At 39.5% G+C, this 20,904-nt stretch overlaps 1 protein-coding gene across 1 annotated transcript in view; it reads left to right on the plus strand.

Annotated features, from left to right (window-relative positions):
* RYR2 (ryanodine receptor 2) overlaps positions 1-20,904 on the plus strand; it is a 542,915-nt gene that overhangs the window by 490,588 nt on the left and 31,423 nt on the right. Inside the window, exons 90-98 of the mRNA XM_060126891.1 lie at positions 890-971; positions 3,736-5,033; positions 5,851-5,915; positions 8,383-8,530; positions 11,494-11,580; positions 12,275-12,490; positions 13,981-14,111; positions 15,412-15,454; positions 18,093-18,226. Of these exons, the coding sequence (XP_059982874.1) occupies positions 890-971; positions 3,736-5,033; positions 5,851-5,915; positions 8,383-8,530; positions 11,494-11,580; positions 12,275-12,490; positions 13,981-14,111; positions 15,412-15,454; positions 18,093-18,226 (2,204 nt within the window). The remainder of the gene's footprint in view (positions 1-889; positions 972-3,735; positions 5,034-5,850; positions 5,916-8,382; positions 8,531-11,493; positions 11,581-12,274; positions 12,491-13,980; positions 14,112-15,411; positions 15,455-18,092; positions 18,227-20,904) is intronic.

The raw sequence follows: 20,904 nt of genomic DNA on the forward strand, positions 1-20,904 counted from the left end.
GCAGTTGTTCAGTTTGTAGACCTAGTCAAGGTAACAACTATTTAGGAAGAAAAAGCCTCATCCTTCCAGCAGTGTTGAAATTTGGCTTCCTATGTAGGAAAATTCATATGAATAATATGATACCTTGTATTTTTTTTAAAAAAAGAAAGAGGGGTATAGTTTAAAATAAGAAAATCTGATGATTCATGGTCATAATGTAAATATAAGTACATTCCATATTTCCAGGCCCTGAATCTAAGTATAGTGATGTTTGGACACAACATATCTTTGTAAAATAATTTTTTTCACGGTGAAAAATGAAAAACAAAACAGAAAAATTTAACGAGAGAAATATCTGAGAGCTTGATAAAATTGGTAAATAAGATATTTTGTGCATTATTAATACAGGTAATACTTGTGTACATTTTTGCCTAGATTTATGTCGGATAAGTTTATCTCTTATCACTGTTATGCCTGTGTTTTCCAGAATATGTTAATTTTTACAAAATATATAGCATCTTGGTGTAGTAAGTTAGGAAGAAGAAAAGACAAGTCCAGTCTTTACTCGAGTAGAAGAAAGATACCCAATGGGCAGAAGCACCTGAGTCTTGCCTACCTGGCCCCAGGGGTTCCACCACTGCTTTAGTTCTTCTGTCCTCTTGTTAGATTTATTCATTGTCCTTACAAATACTTCAATAAACATGAGTTGGAATCAACAGTAAATACTCTTTAATTCTTAAGCGTGTATTTTTAATAAGCTGCAGACTTACATTTGGCCTCCCTTTAGCTCTATATTGCTGTAAAGTGTCTGCTCTCGGGAGATCCATACTCTTTTTGTGAGAATAAGGATGACGTTCTTGCTGCATAGGTCTCCCATATTATCTCAGACGCAGTATGTTAACTCTTTCAGGATTCCAGTCAAATTGAGCTGCTGAAAGAATTGATGGATCTTCAGAAGGACATGGTGGTCATGTTGCTGTCCATGTTGGAAGGTAGTTTTGATTTATGTCTTCAAGTCCCCTTTAATCTTTTATTTTAAGGATTCCATACACGCTTGCTTTGGGTGTCAGCATGCTGCAAAGGATAAAATATCAATGCTGAGATGGGACAGATACCTCAGATTTATTGCTGGCTTGATTACTCTTTTTCCAAGTTTGCTTTTTAAAAAAGAGAAATCCTGCCTATCTCAGTTTACAAAACTATGGAATGAAATCACTAGTACTTCATTCGTAGTGATATTTTTCATTTCATAGTGATACCCCAGAGAGTATGCTCTTCAGACAGAATACCTAAAGAAGGTTTTATTTGTTTATCATTTTGTTTGTTTGTAACCAGTGGGGATTACAGACGTTTGGATACAGTCCCACTGTGTAAATTGCTGCTTTGAGCTGACTGCCTTGTGACTCCTATGGGTTCTTAAAATTCTGCAGGAGGGGGCTTCCCTGGTGGCGCAGTGGTTGAGAGTCCGCCTGCCGATGCAGGGGACGCGGGTTCGTGCCCCGGTCCGGGAAGATCCCACATGCCGCAGAGCGGCTGGGCCCGTGAGCCATGGCCGCTGAGCCTGCGCGTCTGGAGCCTGTGCTCCACAACGGGAGAGGCCACAACAGTGAGAGGCCCGTGTACCACAAAAAAAAAAAAAAAAAGAAAGAAAAAATTCTGCAGGAGGAGAAGTCTCGGGAGAGCACCCTAGCCCACCAAGTCTAGTGGCGGCCTAGTCTTCCCACCACATGCCTCTCTGTCGGGTTTTCATTCTCTCGCTTTTCTCTTTTCAACCTACTTTCCTTTGCTACTGCATTTCTTTTCTGTCTCAGACAGTAAACGTAGTAGGTAAGAGCTTGGGTTCTGAGATCTGCCACCAATGCCCCATCCCACTTTGCCACGCAGGCAGCGTGACCCTGACACAAGTTACGTCTCCATTTTTCACTTTCCTCCTCTGTGATATGGGGCTTATGATAGGCTGATGCAAGCATTTAGTGAAATCATGTGAATACGACCAAAGCAAATAAAAAATGTTTGCTGTTATTAGTTCCCTGTCCTTTTTTTTCTTAAATCCGTCCTAATCCCTCTCTCTGTTTCTCAGTCCGCCCTGCACTGCACAGCTGTACTTTGACTAATTAAGGCAGTAGGCACACCTTGTGCAAGGATGTCAGCGATGCAGCATTTGCTTGAAGCCCTTAGTTGGCAGCCACTTTATACCCTTTGAGCACAGGATCCTTTTCCCATGACCTCAATTCAAGTTTTAGTCTAAATAATAATAACCGTATAACCACAACCGTAATAACTGCGACAGGAACTGCAGGAATGACAACTTAAAATTAACCTCGTTTAATATGCCAGCTGCTGGTTTAAGTACTTTTTCATCCTAATATCAGGTTTATGAATTGCATAGTAATATTACCACTGTTTTGCAAATGAGGAAACTGAGTGCAGAGAGGCTAAGAAGTCTGCCCAGGGAGCTCAGCTAACAGATGGTGGGACCTGGATTCAAATCCCAATAGCATGGCTCCTGAGCCTATGCTTTTTTTTTTTTTTTTGCGGTACGCAGGCCTCTCACTGCTGTGGCCTCTCCCATTGTGGAGCACAGGCTCCAGACGCGCAGGCTCAGTGGCCATGGCTCACGGGCCCAGCCGCTCCGCGGCATGTGGGATCTTCCCGGACCGGGGCATGAACCCGTGTCGCCTGCATCGGCAGGTGGACTCTCAACCACTGCGCCACCAGGGAAGCCCCTGAGCCTATGCTCTTAACGCTGGTGTTTAATGCTTCACAAATGCACTCAACAGACCCTTCACCATGCATCTTTTTCCTGATGCATGTCTTCGTGTTACATATCAAGCTCTGTTCATGGAATAAAAGCATTCGATGACTACACCTTAGGATAACATCTCATTTCCTCAAGCTTATCCATAATCTGCCATTTTCTAATTATAAACATTCTGGACCATGAAGAAATGCAGGGAGATCTTTTACATTTTAAATCAGAAAGAGCATCTAATTTGCTCTCAGAAGATCTGTTTCAAATCCAGGCCTTAGCCCTCAATAATCATGTCACGGCCAGCACATTAATTTAACCTTGCCAAACCTCAGTTTTCTCAATAGTAAAATCAGAATTAATAAAAACTACCTGCCTCACAGACATATGAATGTGAAATCAGGTAACGTTTATGAGCAGTGACATTTCAACCCAAAAGGTCTGTGCAAACACTCATTTTTATTATTAATATGAGACTGTATTTCAGTTTCTGGCTTTAGGATAATATAAATGTTTGCCCCATTTTTTTTTAATCCTAAAACACATTGCTTTTTTTTTTAATCCTAAAACACAATTAGAGGGAAAAAATGTCAGCTTTTCTTCACATATTGTTTTATGTGAGTTAATTACTTTGTAAATATGCTTTTGCTTGTGTTCATGTAATCACTCTTTGAAACGAGAGTTTACAAGTAATTACTCATCTTTTCGTTCATACGTTGGAAGATAAACAAGGAGCTATCTTTGATTCAGATGTCATATAAGATTTATATTATATATTATATATATATTATATATTATAATTATATATTATTATATATCTATAGACACTGGGGTTTTTTTTAGACATTTTAAGATATTTAATATTTACCTGCACAAATTAGCGACAACTTATACAACTGGACCAGTTTCCAATTAATTCACAGTAACGTACACTAGCTTCTACCCGGCTTAGACACTGGTTTTATCAGGAATGTTCATTTTGAGCCAATGCAGTTCTCTACCCCTAGGCAATGTCGTTAATGGCACGATCGGCAAACAGATGGTTGATATGCTCGTGGAATCTTCCAACAACGTGGAGATGATTCTCAAATTTTTTGACATGTTCTTAAAACTCAAGGACTTGACATCTTCTGATACCTTTAAAGAGTATGACCCAGACGGTAAGGGAGTCATTTCCAAGAGGGACTTCCACAAAGCGATGGAGAGCCATAAGCACTACACCCAGTCCGAGACTGAATTTCTGCTGTCCTGCACAGAGACAGATGAAAACGAAACTCTGGACTACGAGGGATTTGTCAAGCGGTTCCACGAGCCTGCCAAGGACATTGGCTTCAACGTGGCAGTGCTTCTGACAAACCTTTCTGAACACATGCCCAACGACACCCGGCTGCAGACCTTCCTGGAATTGGCCGAGAGCGTCCTGAATTACTTCCAGCCCTTTCTGGGCCGCATCGAGATCATGGGCAGTGCCAAGCGCATCGAGAGGGTGTACTTTGAAATCAGTGAGTCCAGCCGAACCCAGTGGGAGAAGCCCCAGGTCAAGGAGTCCAAAAGGCAATTTATATTTGATGTGGTCAACGAAGGGGGAGAAAAAGAGAAGATGGAGCTCTTCGTGAACTTCTGTGAGGACACCATATTTGAGATGCAGCTCGCAGCTCAGATCTCAGAGTCGGACTTGAACGAGAGGTCAGCGAATAAAGAGGAGAGCGGGAAGGAGAAGCCAGAGGAGCAGGGGCCGAGGACGGGTTTCTTTTCCATCGTGACGGTCACGTCGGCCCTGTTTGCCCTCAGGTATAATATCTTGACCCTTATGCGGATGCTCACCTTAAAGAGCCTGAAGAAGCAGATGAAGAAGGTGAAGAAGATGACGGTGAAGGACATGGTCACGGCCTTCTTTACGTCCTACTGGGGGTTTTTTATGAGCCTCCTGCACTTTGTAGCGAGCGTTTTCAGAGGCTTCTCCCGCATCGTCGGCAGCCTCCTGCTGGGAGGAAGCCTGGTGGAAGGTGCAAAGAAGATCAAGGTGGCGGAGCTCTTGGCCAACATGCCGGACCCCACGCAGGATGAGGTTCGAGGAGACGGGGAGGACGCAGAGAGGAAAGCCATGGAAGGCGCCCTGCCCAGCGAAGATCTGACAGACTTAAAGGAACTGACAGAGGAGAGTGACCTGCTTTCCGACATCTTCGGCCTGGACCTGAAGCGAGAAGGCGGGCAGTACAAACTGATTCCTCATAATCCCAATGCTGGCCTGAGCGACCTCATGAGCAACCCCGTCCCTATCCCCGAGGTGCAAGAAAAGTTCCAGGTAACTTACCTCCAGTCACAGCGGCTCTCTGGACTTCAGGTGGGCACGCTAAGTGAACTTGACATCAGCCGTCTTGCTAGTGCCAGGGTGGTTTTCGGTACGTGACTTGCCTTGCCAAAGAGGAATGGCTTTTTATTCAGGTGGAGCTAGCCTTTTGTGAAGGTTCCTTATAAACTGTTAAGTTAAACTATGAAAGTACGAGCTGAAGTATTCACCCTCCTGACATTAGGCAATTGAACGATAATCATTCCATCCACAAATATTTTATGAGGATTGGCCGGGTGTCTGACACCACTGGGTATCATAGCAAATTAAAAGAAATGTAAGATGTGCTCACTGCTTTCAAGTTGCCTTAAAGAGTTTATTAGAAAGATAAAAGACTCACGAAAAAGTTAGAAAATTATTAAGTGGTACGTAGCATAGGCAGCAGACAGTAGAGGTTACCTGTGTTGAGAAAATGGAAACCTCAGTATAGCTTGGAGTAGTTAGATGAGACTTAAGCAGTTGGACTTAAGTTGGTGTTGGAAGATGAGGAGGATTTGAGTAGGTGACTGAGGGAAAGAAGGTAGTTGTGAAATAAGAAAAGTGGGAAGGAGCTCAGAAAGTTGGTACCTACTGCTGGCCTGGTAGGTAAGTGCGGGGAGGGGGGAAATGCGTGGACCAGTAGAAGAAAGGGCACACATGAAAGTTTTATCTCAATGGAGACAGGAGGGTATCATTTATAGGTTACAGTTTGACACAGGGTCACGGGGCTCCCTAAACTCATTCAAAAGTGATGTGTAATCCTGCTTCTCTTTTCCCCATTGACTCATCCAAGGAACAGAAGGCAAAAGAAGAAAAGGAAGAAAAAGAAGAAAGCAAATCCGAACCTGAGAAAGCCGAGTAGGTGTAGTTGCTGTATCCCTTCCTTTGTTTTAGTGTCTTTCCCTCATCCTCTCTCTTCAGGGGATGCAGTGGAGACTCTCAGGCTGCAGGATGACATTTGTCATCGTAGTGGAGAGCCTCAGCCCATGGGCAGGGATAAGCGTAGACCACACACCCGCCCTGGGGGCCACTCCCACCTCTTTCTTGTGCCATGAGGATTCTGTTTGTGTGTTTCTCTCTCAGCAGAAAAGACTTCAGTGATTCCATGTGATGCTGTCTGCACGATGACTGAGTGCTGTAGTTCTCTGTTTAAAATCGAGCATCTCTTCTGTTCTTGTAAAGAAGGGAGAGGACAAACGTTCTGAATGCCGTGGCACAGAATTCTTGGGGCATGGTGGTCCTCAACGCACAGTCCTGGGGCCACCTGCGTAAAAACCACCTGGAGAGTCCGTTAAAGACACAGATTCCTAGGTCCCAGCACAGATTTTGAATCAGCAGGTCTGGGACCCAGGAAACTTCATTTTCAGTAATATTCCTGGTGCTGTGGAGCACAGTTATAAATGCAACAATGAGAAATAAAGAGCTGCCTATGAAGCAATGAAAATGTATAATTTCCTCTTAACACTGGCTTTCTGTTAATAATTGACACCTACATCTTTCCCCAAGTTTACATAGTTTTATATGCACATTTTTAACAACTGGGGAAATCAAATTAAGTGCCTGTAGCATTCTCATGTAGCATTTTATTTTTCTCCTCTATTCTGTTACTTCCTTTGGCCTGTTTTCATTGTCTGTTCTGTTTCTTCTTCTTTTTTTTTTTTTTAGAATAGCAAATGTTTATTTAGAATTGTGTTAATTTAGTTATAGCTATAAAATTAAAACATTAAATGATATAACTCAAAAATAGTTCTTATTTCTAATGTTATATTTCATGGAAAACAGTTTTATTCAACTTTTTCACATGCCTACTTGACATCACTTGAGTCACCTTTTGAATAACTTAATACTTTTTTTCAGGGAAAATCATTTTTATTTCCAAATTATTTGAGATAGAAAATTTTAAAGAGTTTTGTTATTAGAAATTATCAAACACACACAAAAGAGAGAATGTTATAATGCACCCCATATACCCATCACCAAGTTTTACTGATTTTTAACATTTTGCTAATTTTGTTTCATCTAGGTTTTCTCCTGCCTACCCTCCCTACCATAGACACACACACATATTTTGGGGCCTCCTGTACGACAAGTTGTTTTAAAGACAATACTAGACACCATGTCATTTCACCCATAAATATCTTGTATACATTTCTTATTGCTAAGGACTTTAAAAAAAACATAATTATCATGCCATTATTTATACCGAACAAAATTTGCAATTATTCTTTAGTACCGTCTAATACCCACTAAATATTTAAGCTTCTTTAGTTGTCTGAAAAGTGTATTTTTACAGTTGGTTTGTTTGAATTAGGTTTCAAACAAGGGCCACTGTTGTCTCTTTTGTGCAGTCAGCACTATTCATTGTCATAGACCTTGAACTGTTGAATCAGTTGTAAAAATGGCCACATAAGTGACTATCATAGTGAAATGCAGACAAATGTACCAGGGCATGACAGTCATTTCAATGGCAACTCTTTAACGTTAAAATAATGTTTGACCTCATGTGAGTTAAGTATGGGTTATGTTACATGGGTTACGTATATGTGACTACACATATACATAAATATACTTCCATGAAGCCTTGGTATTTTGCACCTAGAGGGGTTTAGGTGTCAAATTTCAGTGCTTCTAATTTCATTATTGTCTGCAAAATTAATGTATTGACATCGTTTATACACGTGAACAACCAAATGTGTACGCCTCTGATTTTAAATCCTAGTAGCCTGAACATTGAAATAAGAATTTAAAAATAAGGTATGTTAGGGCTTCCCTGGTGGCGCAGTGGTTGAGAGTCCGCCTGCTGATGTGGGTTCGTGCCCCGGTCCAGGAAGATCCCACATGCCGCGGAGCGGCTGGGTCCATGAGCCGTGGCCGCTGGGCCTGCGCGTCCGGAGCCTGTGCTCCGTGGCGGGAGAGGCCACAACAGTGAGAGGCCCGCGTACTGCAAAAATAATAATAATAATAATAATAAGGTATGTTAAAAAGTAGCAGCCAAAAAAAGTCTCCATTGTTATTCTTTCATTTAAATATTTTACTCTACACTTGGAAAGGAATATGCTAGGTATAATACAAAGATACTTGAAGCCTGTAAAATGTCCTATAGATTTGAACTTCACAGAAATTATCCATCTGTAGGGGGCTATGATAAGCAAGAAGTCCTACCCCTAATTCTAAAGTTCTGAATATCATAATTCATTGGAAGAGATATCCGTTATTAAAACAGATACTATGATTTAAATATTTGTTCGTTTGTATGCTTTGGCACAAAACCCGTTTAGTTCTTTGGTTTATGGGTGGCTTATTTTTCATTCATTTGTGTTCGTAGGGGAGAAGATGGAGAAAAAGAAGAAAAAGCCAAAGAAGATAAGGGTAAACAAAAATTGAGGCAGCTCCACACACACAGATACGGAGAGCCAGAAGTTCCCGAGTCAGCATTCTGGAAGAAAATCATAGCCTATCAACAGAAGCTTCTAGTAAGATGTTTTAAAATGAACGTTGTTCCTGATATACTGTGAGATCATAATCATTCGGGTGCAGTAAATACGCATTGACCTTCACTTGGGTCAGCCCTGCACGTATGTTGTATTTGCCCATCTTAGTGTTTATGTGTTAAAATGAATGCCTTGGTCCACGGCTCCCTGTCGTCAAACACATAACCTCTGCACACATTCCCATGAGGGTCCACTTGATTTAGTGACTGCCAGTGTCTTCCTTCCTACAAGGACTTTAGGGCAAGTCAATAAACATAACCGCGGGGCTCCCTCTTTGCAGAACACTATGGAAGGCTCTGCCATGCATTCTAACAAAGAATACCTTCTAGGGGACAAGTAATTCATATTGATGTTCCAGAGTGGGGTTAGTCAGTCGTTCTAGAACATCGCCCTTTTATTAAAATTCCAGTTATAAAAATATTAATGCAGTGAGCCAGCTCTCCATTGATAATAAGAAGGTCTATTCCAAATTATTCTTTAAGTGGAAATAAGTAAATCAATGAAAGAACAAAGAGGGAGAAGACAGTTCTTTATGTAGGGTCTTAAACATTTTGTGGAAATGCTCTCCCAATTAATAAAATATATACTTGTATGTAGAAAATAAAGAAAGGAGATGTAGTTCTCTCTTCCTATTCATACAGAATGGAATTGTTAAAAATTTTGTTTGAAAGGCCTCTTATATGTGCATAAATATTATATATAATTTTTTCAAGCAGGAAAAGACTGGGAGATGAATGTCTAGAATAAACCTGTAAGAGGTACTGACCAATAATGTCAGACCTAGAAATTATGAGCAATACTCCATAACACGGCCAGTTTGAAAGGCAAAATCATACTTAGCCTTTGAGAAAAGAATAGACAAGAAACTCACGTAGTAAGAACTTCACCTGTAAGGGAAATGAATTGTTCTCAGTGGTGATATGTTCTAACTGCTTATGCATAAATGTATATATGACACATTTTTTAAAATGTATACCAATAGATATTTTAATTAATAGTTTGACCTATATTTTCTTAAACTACCTTGTATGTTACTATATTATTTAATGCAGAGTACACAGAACACAGATGTTTCTGAGGCAACTCTGGATAACCACTGGTTTGATGTGTTGTCACAGTGGACGTGGCTGCAGGTGTGGTCTGGGCGTGGTGTAGGGTGTGAGGCTGCACAGGCCCTGTAATAAGCTGCAGCAGTCCCCATGGGTTCCTGAAGAGTATGTGTAACTGCAGTTGAGTAAAGCACATAATTGAGATTTCCTTCCATCCTTCTGTCTCAGAGGTCACAGGTCCTACTTTCCTGCTTCTCTTGCAATATGACTTTCTCTGTTCACCTGTTTGCATGCACCAGCCTAATCATGACCACACCAGGTGCCACAGGCCCCTCGTGACCCGAGTCGTTGTGACCTCCCAGCTCAGATAACCAGAGTACCTAACTGTGACCTATGACCCAGTCCCACCTTCCACGGAAAACCAATGTGACTGACCCGGTTTGGATATGGTGGCCAACTTTGGTCCTATAAACGGTGGCAGAAAAGTCAGGGTCGTGTGTGGGGAGATGACACCATCAAAATGGGCTGTGTCCACAGGGAAGGATAACTAAGGAGATGCCATTTTGCTATGGCCTTATGATGCTAAAGCCCCTGGCATATCCGGGTAGATAACTTTATAGTCATCTCCCACTTAATATTAAAACAAATTCTTGGTATGTCCCATAACCTTTTTCCTTAAACCCACTTCTCCTCTAAGTGTTTTGTATGTTTTTCCCTCATAGCTCAAAAAATAGAACCAACCATTTACTTGGTTGCTCAGACCCCCAAATCCAGAATTATCATCTCTGAGTCCTCTCTTTCTTTCCTACCTCAGATACAACCCAACAATAATTCTCGGCTCTCTCCTCCAGATGTACCCAGAGTCTGCCCAGTACTTACCACCTCCACAGCCACCACCTGGTCCAAGCCACCACCAGCAACATCATCTCTTCCTGCATCCTGCAGTCACTTTCTAACTCGTCTCCTGCCTTCCATGCTTGCCTCCAATCTATTTTATACTCAGTAGCTGGAATCGTCTTTCAAATCATCTGATTGTATCAGCCCTCTTCAGCTCCTCCAAGAGCTTGCCATCCCATTTAGAATAAAATACTAATTCCAATGATATTAACAAGATTAATGACTAACTTCCCCTATAGTAACTTACCTAATCCTCATAGCAAACTTATGAGACAGGTTTTGTTGTTATCCCCACATTACAGGTGAGAAAAGTGATGCTACAAGAGTGATTAAGTCTCTTGTCCACATCGCACAGTGAGTCAGTGGTGAGGTCAGGCTTTATGCCCAGGCAGTGTGGTCCCAGCGATCAGACACTGAACCACTGCACTATAAGGGGCAACAGACTTTTTGTCAGATGGCTACAGAACCCTGTCCCCCGCTCACCTCTCTGACCTCATTCCCTCCCACTCTCCCCTCCTCTCACTGTGCTACCTCCTCACTATCCGTCAAACACACCAGCATCACCTGGACTCAGGACCTTTGCCCTCCAAGCTCTTTCTCTGACATTCCCATCCCCAACTGTTCACTTGATTGCCGTCCAGTGGCACCCAGGCCTCAGCTCAAATGTCACCTCCTTAGACAGATCTTCTCTGACCACCTGTCTGAATAGCGCCCCTGTTCCCTAAGTCCTTAACCTGATGGATTTTTCTTCATAACATTTAACATTCCCTGAAATTACGCTTTTTATCTGTGAATGTGCTTCTTTATTATGTCTCCTCCGTGGTGGTTTACGTCATAAAGCTTGGTGCTTTACGTCAATAGCACCAAGCATGGGACTTGAAACCCAGTGGGCCCTCAACAAATAGTTTTGGGTAAATGCATGAATGCTTTATTTCAATTGTCTGCAAATTTCAAGTCTCTCAATTCAATGACCTTTTTAATAATTTTTTTCACCTTCAGAACTATTTTGCTCGCAACTTTTACAACATGAGAATGTTAGCCTTATTTGTCGCGTTTGCAATCAATTTCATCTTGCTCTTTTATAAGGTATGTACATCTTAGTCTTTTAATAACCAATATGAAAGACTGAATTGAATGTAAGGATTTCAGAGATCCACTAGTGAGCACATCAAAACCGATGCTGAAATGTATTTGATGAAAATGAAAACCTGAATCTCAGGCACATTGCTGACTGTCTAGTACAGCAGGGATAGATTTGCTCCTTCACACTAGGTGAGAAATGCCCCCCCTGAAGAATGTTGGATTTGCAGAGGATTTACCCACAGTGCTCAGAGTCTAATTTGGCTAAATATCTCACCTGTTACTGTATCTGGGTGTGGCATATCTGTACTGTATTAAATTCTTTTGATCACTGAGAAGGCAGCTTAGCCATCTAATTATTTCCTGCATGTACTGGAATCCTCATATCTGGGTTTAGTTTCAGTCATATAACAAAATGACTCAGTTATATATATATATTTTTTTTTTCAGTTATATTTATATATATTTTTTCTCTATGTATATGTATAGATATGTATCATATGTTCTTTTTCAGATTCTTTTCCATTATAGGTTATTACAAGATACTGAAAAAGCTATCTTTTTTAGCCTTTGCTTTTAGTCTTTTCATCGTGCAGTGGTTTCACATCCAGCTATTGGCTAAGACTGGGTTTCCATTGTTTCTTGTGTACCCTGATGTCAGAGGAAATGAACTGACTGTCCTTTAAATGATTTGAATCAGGTCTCCACTTCTTCTGTGGTTGAAGGAAAGGAGCTCCCCACTCGCAGTTCAAGTGAAAATGCCAAAGTTAGCAGCCTGGACAGCTCGCCTAGAATCATTGCAGTTCACTACGTGCTGGAGGAGAGCAGCGGCTACATGGAGCCCACGCTGCGTATCTTAGCCATCTTGCACACGGTTATCTCTTTCTTCTGCATCATTGGCTACTACTGCTTGAAAGTAAGATCGTGAGGCACCAAGGAGCCTGTGTGTGTCCGCACGTGTGTGTGTCTGTTGCACGCTGGACTTCTGGGGAAGCAGATTCTGAGATGGAAATGACATACACATAGTTCATTAGGGAATGTTCCATAAACACCTGCGGGGCAAGGGGAGGAAGCAGCATGGAGAAGAGGGAAGAGTGGGGCTGCAGTACAGACCCAACAGGGCACATCACAGGTCTCTGTTCTGAAGTTGAGACGCCCCCTTCAGGGTAGCCCTGGGCTGGGGCATTGGAGCTGGGCCTTTAGAGCTCCCTGGTGATGAGACACTGGATGCAGGCTGCCCTGGGAAGGGGATGTGGCTGTCACATTGTAGTTTTCTCGCACGTCAGTAATTATTCACATATAGCCAATTTCACCTATAATTTGACCCCACAGAAGTCCACCCACTATGTCTCCTAGCAGTGCTCAGTGTAGTAGAAATTCTAGAAATACATTATATTGGACCTCTGAGAGTCATTTTGATTGTTTTGTTATTAGGTATGTATCTCTCGCTATCCCTGGCAGAAATGCTTCACTGTTTGTCACGTCACCTGGAAAATAATGGAGCCCCATCCCTAGAGCCTTACCAAGGGAACACTGTAGTTTGGTGAATAGAACTCAAGATAGTCTCTCTGAGTGCTCAGGGCTGCCCATCACCTTTGCAAACCTCTTTATCTTTTCCTAGCATGACACCTTTTTACTGCAGGGCTTTTATTTCACTGTGCCCTGCTTCTGATTGGGAAACTTCTAGAAGACTTTTGAAAAACCAGGGTCCAGGGTAAAAGACTAGAATGTAAAGTTTTTTTCAGAAACTCCTCTACCTCCCTCTGCTTCCCTTGTTTTACTGGGGGGGAGAGGGGATATTCTTGGATACTTCCAGAATGTCTGCATCTTCTTTGCATCTGTGCCTTGTGTAAACTCTGTCCATATGAAAAGGGAATCAGTAAATTCTGGAGACATTCTGGCAAACTGACAAAGATTTTTGCTGATGTTGAAATTAAAATTTATTTCAAAATAGCATATGGGCATGCTGAGCATGGAATTATTAAAGAGATTTCTAAAATAAAACTCTAAAACTTTTTTAGAAGTATGCATTTTGGAACATTAGTGCTATGTTTTATTGCATCCATATATATTATATATATGTATATATGTAATATGCAAAAGAAAAGCAATTTTGTATAATATTTTTAATATTTAAAATTGATTTCATTAATGCAATTATCAATGAACCTCTGTGTGTTTAAAAACATATGCATATATATAATATCTATACTGTCTTTTGTTTTTTGAAAACCTCTAGATGCCTCCTTCTGCCTAAATATAGCTGATTGATTTTCACTCAATTTTTACCTTCCTGGAAGTAACATGGGAAATATTTCTTTCCAAAAGCTGTTTTGTAAAGATAGTGACCACAAGAGATGCTAGTAAATCTAAACTAATTTTAACATGTTTATTTTTCAAATGTAGGTCCCACTGGTTATTTTTAAGCGAGAAAAAGAAGTAGCTCGAAAATTGGAATTTGATGGGCTTTATATTACAGAACAGCCTTCAGAAGATGATATTAAAGGCCAGTGGGATAGACTCGTAATCAACACACAGTGAGTAAAGAATGAGATGAGACATTTCTGTGCTCAAAAATTTCAAGACATAAAATACTTTGCCGGAGTTCTTGCAGATTTATCAAAAGTTTAGCAGAGGTGAATAACAGTTATATATTCAGCCAAGAAAATCAAAAGACTTAATACGCTCCATCAGTCTCTTAATGGATGCCATCAATTTTTGCCCTCTGTGTTCTGAATTCCTCCATCAAAAATGGCTTTGAGTCCATTTCCACAGCACTGATGGAACATAACATCCATTACTCAGTGTTCAGGGAAGTGTGTAGCTGGAGGTACATAACCTGCAGTGTGGGGTTATCTCATCTAAAAGCATAGAGGAAGCCAAAATTATTCATTAAGGAAGGAGTTGTAGCATTAAAGGCAAAAATATTGAATGTCACACTTTTAAACTAAGTTGGAAATTTTCAGTTGGTATCATCCAAAGGCGAAGCATATAACTAGCTAAACATTATGACATGTAAAATATAAGACAGAAAAACAAATGGTTTTCTTTATACTAATTATTTCGCCTGTGAGGTCTAGATCCAAACTACTAGCTGCTGCTGCAGATAAAAATCCATCGCAAAAGTCTAATTTTACACTCTTCGAGGTATTGGTGATACAATATTTTTCTGTAGTTTGTAATACTCAAGAGTGAAATAGCTTCTTCTTATTGTGATTAGTTTTGCTAATTCTTAAAGAGTTACGATTTCTAATAAGTTCTGGGTTTCCAAATGGGGATGATTTGTTTGTGTGTTATAAATGTTTACTCTAAATGCTCAGTATTTTGTTTAGCAACTCTAAATCGAATCAATCTGTCCCCTTAGGTGAACTCTATATTAGTTAAGATGCTGGAGTCACGTGATGGTGTTATGCTCAGTTTCCTTAAGGATAACTAGTGGGAATGAGATTTTTTTTACTTCCTAGGAAAAACAATGACAGTTTTAGATACTTTAATTTTTATAGACAAGTGACAAAGAAATGTATATATTAACACATTATACATAAAGAAAAAATATAACCGACTGCTTATTAAATATGCTCATATTCATCTCCATTAAAATATTAGCCCGTAGTCTCTTCTGTGATTCACATGTATATATTAACACTTAAAATAATATTTAATATACTTATGATAGAAAAATTATGGGATAAGATGGGGAAAATTCATTGTAATTTCTGTGAATGGAAGAATATATATTCACATATTAAGTATTTTATTTATTCCAAAAGATATATTGTTATTTATCATTTTTTAAAAAATGATACTATTTTATTTCTATGCTTTTATATCTTTTAGGTCATTTCCCAACAACTACTGGGACAAATTTGTTAAAAGAAAGGTGGGCTTAAATTTTCTATTTTTTTCCTAAAGTGCAATTCAGATTTGAATTTGCTGTGGCTCATATGTAGGCTGAGATACTGAGGCGTGCTTTGTCTGTTAATGTCATTTCAAAATGGAAATGGGATTCAATATGAATTTCAGAAATTTCATAAGAGATCTGTACTCTGCAGCTAAAAAATAAATAAGCATTGCTCACCCACCTGTCATCTGACTCAGGTGGCTAAACAGTGCTCAGTCTGTACGTTAACAAGAATTGGTAAGAATTTTCTCTGAGATTGTTCGGGTAACTGAAGTTGACGGAAGGCTCTTTTTCTGATAAGACAGCTAAGTCACCAGGGCTGGGATCCTCCCTTACAATAAAAAAGTAAAGTTGTTGTATACCAACAAAGGACTGAATTTTATTTACTTTTATATAAACGTCAAAGACCTTTGTATTTTGATAAAGTTTTATTCTTCTGATGCGCACTGCATCAGAGCACGATAGAACACAAGTAGGAGTTCAGCTACGGACTCTGGCCCCTATGTCGGCTCTGGTTTCGAGAGACAAGGATTATCTCTGCTCTTCCTACCACACGGGATTTAATGTAGGTCACTTTTTTAAAAAAAATAATGCGTGTACCAGTACTTGTACACTGTAAAATGCAGTAATCATTATTTTGTAGCTCCTTCTTATTCCTTGAACCCTCCAACTGCCAGACTGAATCACTTCATGCCACGTACCATAATGAGCTGTGGCCCCAGTGTATACGGTCTGGGGCGAATGGCCACAAATGTCTGCCGAACGAAGTGGTCTTTTTCCCTTTGGTTCCACCAGTTGAGAACTACTCATAGCAACTGCACATTTTTTGTTACCAGTCTGGGGGGAGATAGAGAGTTTGCCAAGAATTTAAACCAAGAATATTATTTAAAATGAAGCACATTTTAAAAAACAGAAACAAAACAAAACAACCCGCCCCCCCAAGACTTCCTAGTTGGAAGAAGCAGTGTGTTTGTTGATTTTCATTTTGGTGCAAGTTTTTGTCCCCTTGTGACCACAGAGTAGTAGCACTGCACGAATGCAGATGAGTGCATCCTAATTAGACCAGAGCTCTGAAAGAATAATTTTTAAGTAACGTAAAATAGATAATTTGAATATTTTATTCTTAGTAATTATTTAACAGTATGAAGAAGCAGTTTCTAAGTTATTAAAGCAAGAGTTTCTCTGAAGGACACGATATATCTAGAGTCAAATAAATAGACAGATTGTAATTGCAGCTGAGACAGTCCATAGCGTTCCGGCTCTGAGGTCCAGTTTGTTCTCCTGGGTGAGAATACAACCCCTAAAGAACTCCCACTCAGATCAGCCCAGCCCATTTTCAGTGCTGTGAGAATAATGGAAAACAAATTGTTTTAATGAACCTAAATAGTGTACGTTCATAGGCTTTTTCACTACCGTTGCTCTTTTATGTTTTCTTTTAATTTACCTGATTGTATACATTCAGAAAAAGCTCATTTTTATTTCTGCTAATCCTTTCTTTCTTTCTATTTATCCACTTTCTTTCTATTCATCCACTCTAATATTTTACTTTAACGTTCCCCCTCCTCTTTCGCTGGTTCTCAGTTCCTTTGTTTCTCCTATATTCCTGTTCCTTGCTTTCCTTTTCCTCTCTTGCTGCCCGTTCTCTCTCCTCCTGCGTTTCTTTCATTAGTTTTCCTGTTGCCTCCATTTTCAATGATGTGCGGGATCCTCACGGTATATAAACTGTAGGCCGAGAGTCGCTATATCAGAGACAGAGGTACTGAGCTCACAGGTGATCTGTTAGCCCACATCTAAGCCCTGATCTAAAAACCCAACATCTGGGCAAAGCCCAGACAAATGTGACAGAAGAGAGAGGGGCAAGGAAGCCAAGGGGGGTTGCAGAGAAGTGATTCTAACGATGGACAAGGAATCCATTCTAGGTAAGAATTAAACTGAGGACCTGTGGATGGTGACAAGGCTCCAGGTTCAGGTGTTGTTGAAGAATGGCTGGAGTCAGGATACTATGGGGGGAGTTGAATGTTTGCTCTGGAGACCACAGAGGGGATACCAGCATGTCATGGGCAAACCCAGTGGCATGCCGTGCTCTATGCAGAAGATCTTTGCTGGGAGTCAGCCTTGCCTGGATGTGTCCTCACCCCATCTCTTGCCAAGCTGAGACTGGGCATGTTACATTCTCCAAGATCAATTTCTTTATCTGCAGAGTAGGATGCTAACAACAGGAAACTTAACATATTATGACAGTCCCATGAGGGAGAAGCAAGTTGGACCTCTTAGCATAATTCCTGACACAGGGGATGAATTTGGTAGCAGTTACTTTATTCCATTTTCTCCCACCTCTTTACCCATTTGCTTGAGCCTATCCTCTTTTGTGCCTGCCTTTCTCTCTTGCATAAGAAATCTTGTTCTTCAGCTAGGCATTATTTAAAACGCTATAAGTTCACTAAGACCTTAAGCAGTGTGATCACAGAACATGAGCCGTTAAGTTAGATGTTTAAGTGAACCTGAACGTAAGACTGATATATACTATGTATAAAAATAATTAGATGTTTGTATGTGCACATACAGATGAGATTACTTAATGGTGGAGGCCAGTAAAATGCTTCTTTTCTTGCCCCAGGTTATGGATAAATATGGAGAGTTCTATGGCCGAGACAGAATCAGCGAGTTACTTGGCATGGACAAAGCTGCCCTGGACTTCAGCGATGCCCGGGAAAAGAAGAAGCCAAAGAAAGACAGCTCCCTGTCGGCCGTGTGAGTGTTCATTCTGCTCTATCCGAGGTCTAGGTGGAAAGGAGGAAAAAGTAATACACTTCTGAACTTGCTAGTGCACTGATTTCCTTTCCTTCAGTGTCAGAGGAATAGAGACGAGAGAAACAGAGAATATATAAAGTCTGCTTTTGTACTTCCGGGTATTTTTGCACTATGGAATCAGCAGATGTAATCTATTAATTTTTGAAGGTGACTTTTTCATTATTTACATAAAGCAAGAAGAAAAGATTTGTTTTATCGATGTGCCTTTTTATCCCTAAATGCCACTTAAGTTGAAGTCAAAGATGCAAAAGCATAATGCTTCCTGTTTGCCAAGAAGTTAGTTTTCTTAATTTTGGAAAAGGGAGCTATGTAGACCTTTTATTAGAAATAAGTTCATATTCTTTTAATTGTTGTGTTTTATTTAAATAGCAAAGACTTGGTATACTTAGTATACTATTACTTGGAAAGTTCATTTTAAAATGAGGCACTCTTATACAGTGCTTGCATGGAATAATATGATATAATTAGAAGGATGTAAACCAGTTGAACTGAATTCACCTGAGATTGAATTTCACATGCACGTGTAGTGTTAGTATACATATATATATATATATATATACACATCTGTATCTGTCTTGCAAATTTAATCAACTATAATTCTAGAATTACAGTTGTAAAGCCTACATGCTTTTTAAAATGTAATTTCTTATTGTAGCCACGTAACGATTTTAGAAAAAAACGTAATCGTTACCTTCCCTTATCTGTGTATTTAAGGTATCAGTCAATTAGGTATGTGACAATTTCTCTGAAAACATAAATATTTAAGGTTCTGTAGAGCAATGTTAGTTTGTCTTAGATAACTATTTTAGCTAGCATTAAAAAACAACATTTTGGCTGATCTCTTTTATACTTTTTATCTCTCTGAAACCTTGTTAGAGCTAGTTGGGTCTTTAAAGATAATGTGAACCCAGTTCAAAAGTAGTTAGATAAGCAAATATATAGCAAGTTATGAATTTAAATTTAAAATATTACCTGAGTACTTTAAGAAAACAAATGTGGTTCTTAAAGGAATGTGGTCACTCTACGTAAGATGAAACACAGTTGGCAGCCCTTAGGCATTCAGGCCCTTATGTTAGAATATCACGTAAGGACTATGGTGAGAGGGGGGCTGCTGAGTTTCTTACTAGCATTTTCAGATCCCTGATAACCAATGTAGAATTAAATAGTTTTACTGAATTATGCATTTTCCATGGTCATATTTGTGACTCTAGAAAATGTCTGATAAAATAGAAGGAAAGTTTAGACTGTTTTTTTACTATGAACAGTTTTAAATTAGTGGAATTTTCCACTGTTTTACATAGTAAATGTTTGCAGGTTTGACCCCTGGCAAAGTACCAAGAAATTAATGTGGCTTTTATTAATACCTTTAAATATGGATAATAAAATTAGAAGAATAAAGATCTAGTAAATAACACACATTCCTAGGAAAAGATTTACATGTAGTGTTCCTTTATTAAAGTGTTTAGAAGGATTGAGTTTTCAAAGATTATCTGTTTTCTATATGAATAGTATCTTAATGTGAACATTTGCATATAAGGATGATTCATGTATCTATGTGTGCATGTATTTATTTATCAATCAGATACATAGGGCTTGGTATGTGCATATTTAAACAAGTGGCCAGTTCACCTCCTGGGGATAGAATGGCTGCCAGCAGCCAGAAAGCCTGCATGCTTCTTCATGTGTGTCTTTATGGAGTGAGAGGAGAGCTTATAATCTCAAAACCATCTAGCAAAACTCCTCAGCTTCTGGCTTCTAGTTTACCCCTGAACCAAGCCCTGTGGCCAGGTTAATGCCATGCCCTGATTGGCCTAGATCAGCTGTGCTCCATCCCTGGGGGTGGAGCCAGCTCCACCCAAACAGCATCACTGCCACTACTGGTGAGAAAAGAGTATTGTATACTACAAAATACTCTTAATGCTGTTGGTAGGAAACTTGCTACCCTAATGCATGACAGGGATGGAAAACAACTAATCATAAGAACAAACTTCTAAATAAGTTAGAAACGACCATGGGAAGTTCAGACATCCTGATAAAAACCCTTATTTTGTTTTGGATTGCTTTCATGGGAAATAATCATGCTCTCATGCAAATTATCCAATGGGTTTATTTTTTTTTCATCTCTCTCTTTTTTTAAGAAAAAGTATTCTTATATTGAAACCCACTGTAAATATTCATGAAATTTTAAAAAATATTATTTAATAATAAAATTAATTATAACTCAAAGACTGCTTTAGTTCCTTAAAAAAATTAAACCTTAACTCTAAGGGGAAAAGTCTCCTAAGAAGTCAGCTTAGATTATCAACTGTTTATCATTGCACTTGTAATTTAAGATTGACCTAATTAAAAGAAATGATTAAAGAAGTAAAGACTAAAACAGTAAGTCTAGAGAAGCCTTTTTGAAAATAACACTAAAATTATATTATTATCATATCAATTCACTGGAATGTTGCAAAGGCTAACAAAATTATAATTTCTAGCCCCATAAACCGGTGACAAGTTCTGGAAAAAAGCGAAAATTAAAAATTGGTATATTTTAATACATGTATATTTTAATCGGCAAAGATCATGACTATTTATGTTGATTCACTCATTCAACATTATTGAGAGACGTTCAA

The sequence above is a fragment of the Lagenorhynchus albirostris genome, chromosome 16 (assembly GCF_949774975.1).
Source record: "Lagenorhynchus albirostris chromosome 16, mLagAlb1.1, whole genome shotgun sequence".
Lineage (NCBI taxonomy): Eukaryota > Metazoa > Chordata > Mammalia > Artiodactyla > Delphinidae > Lagenorhynchus > Lagenorhynchus albirostris.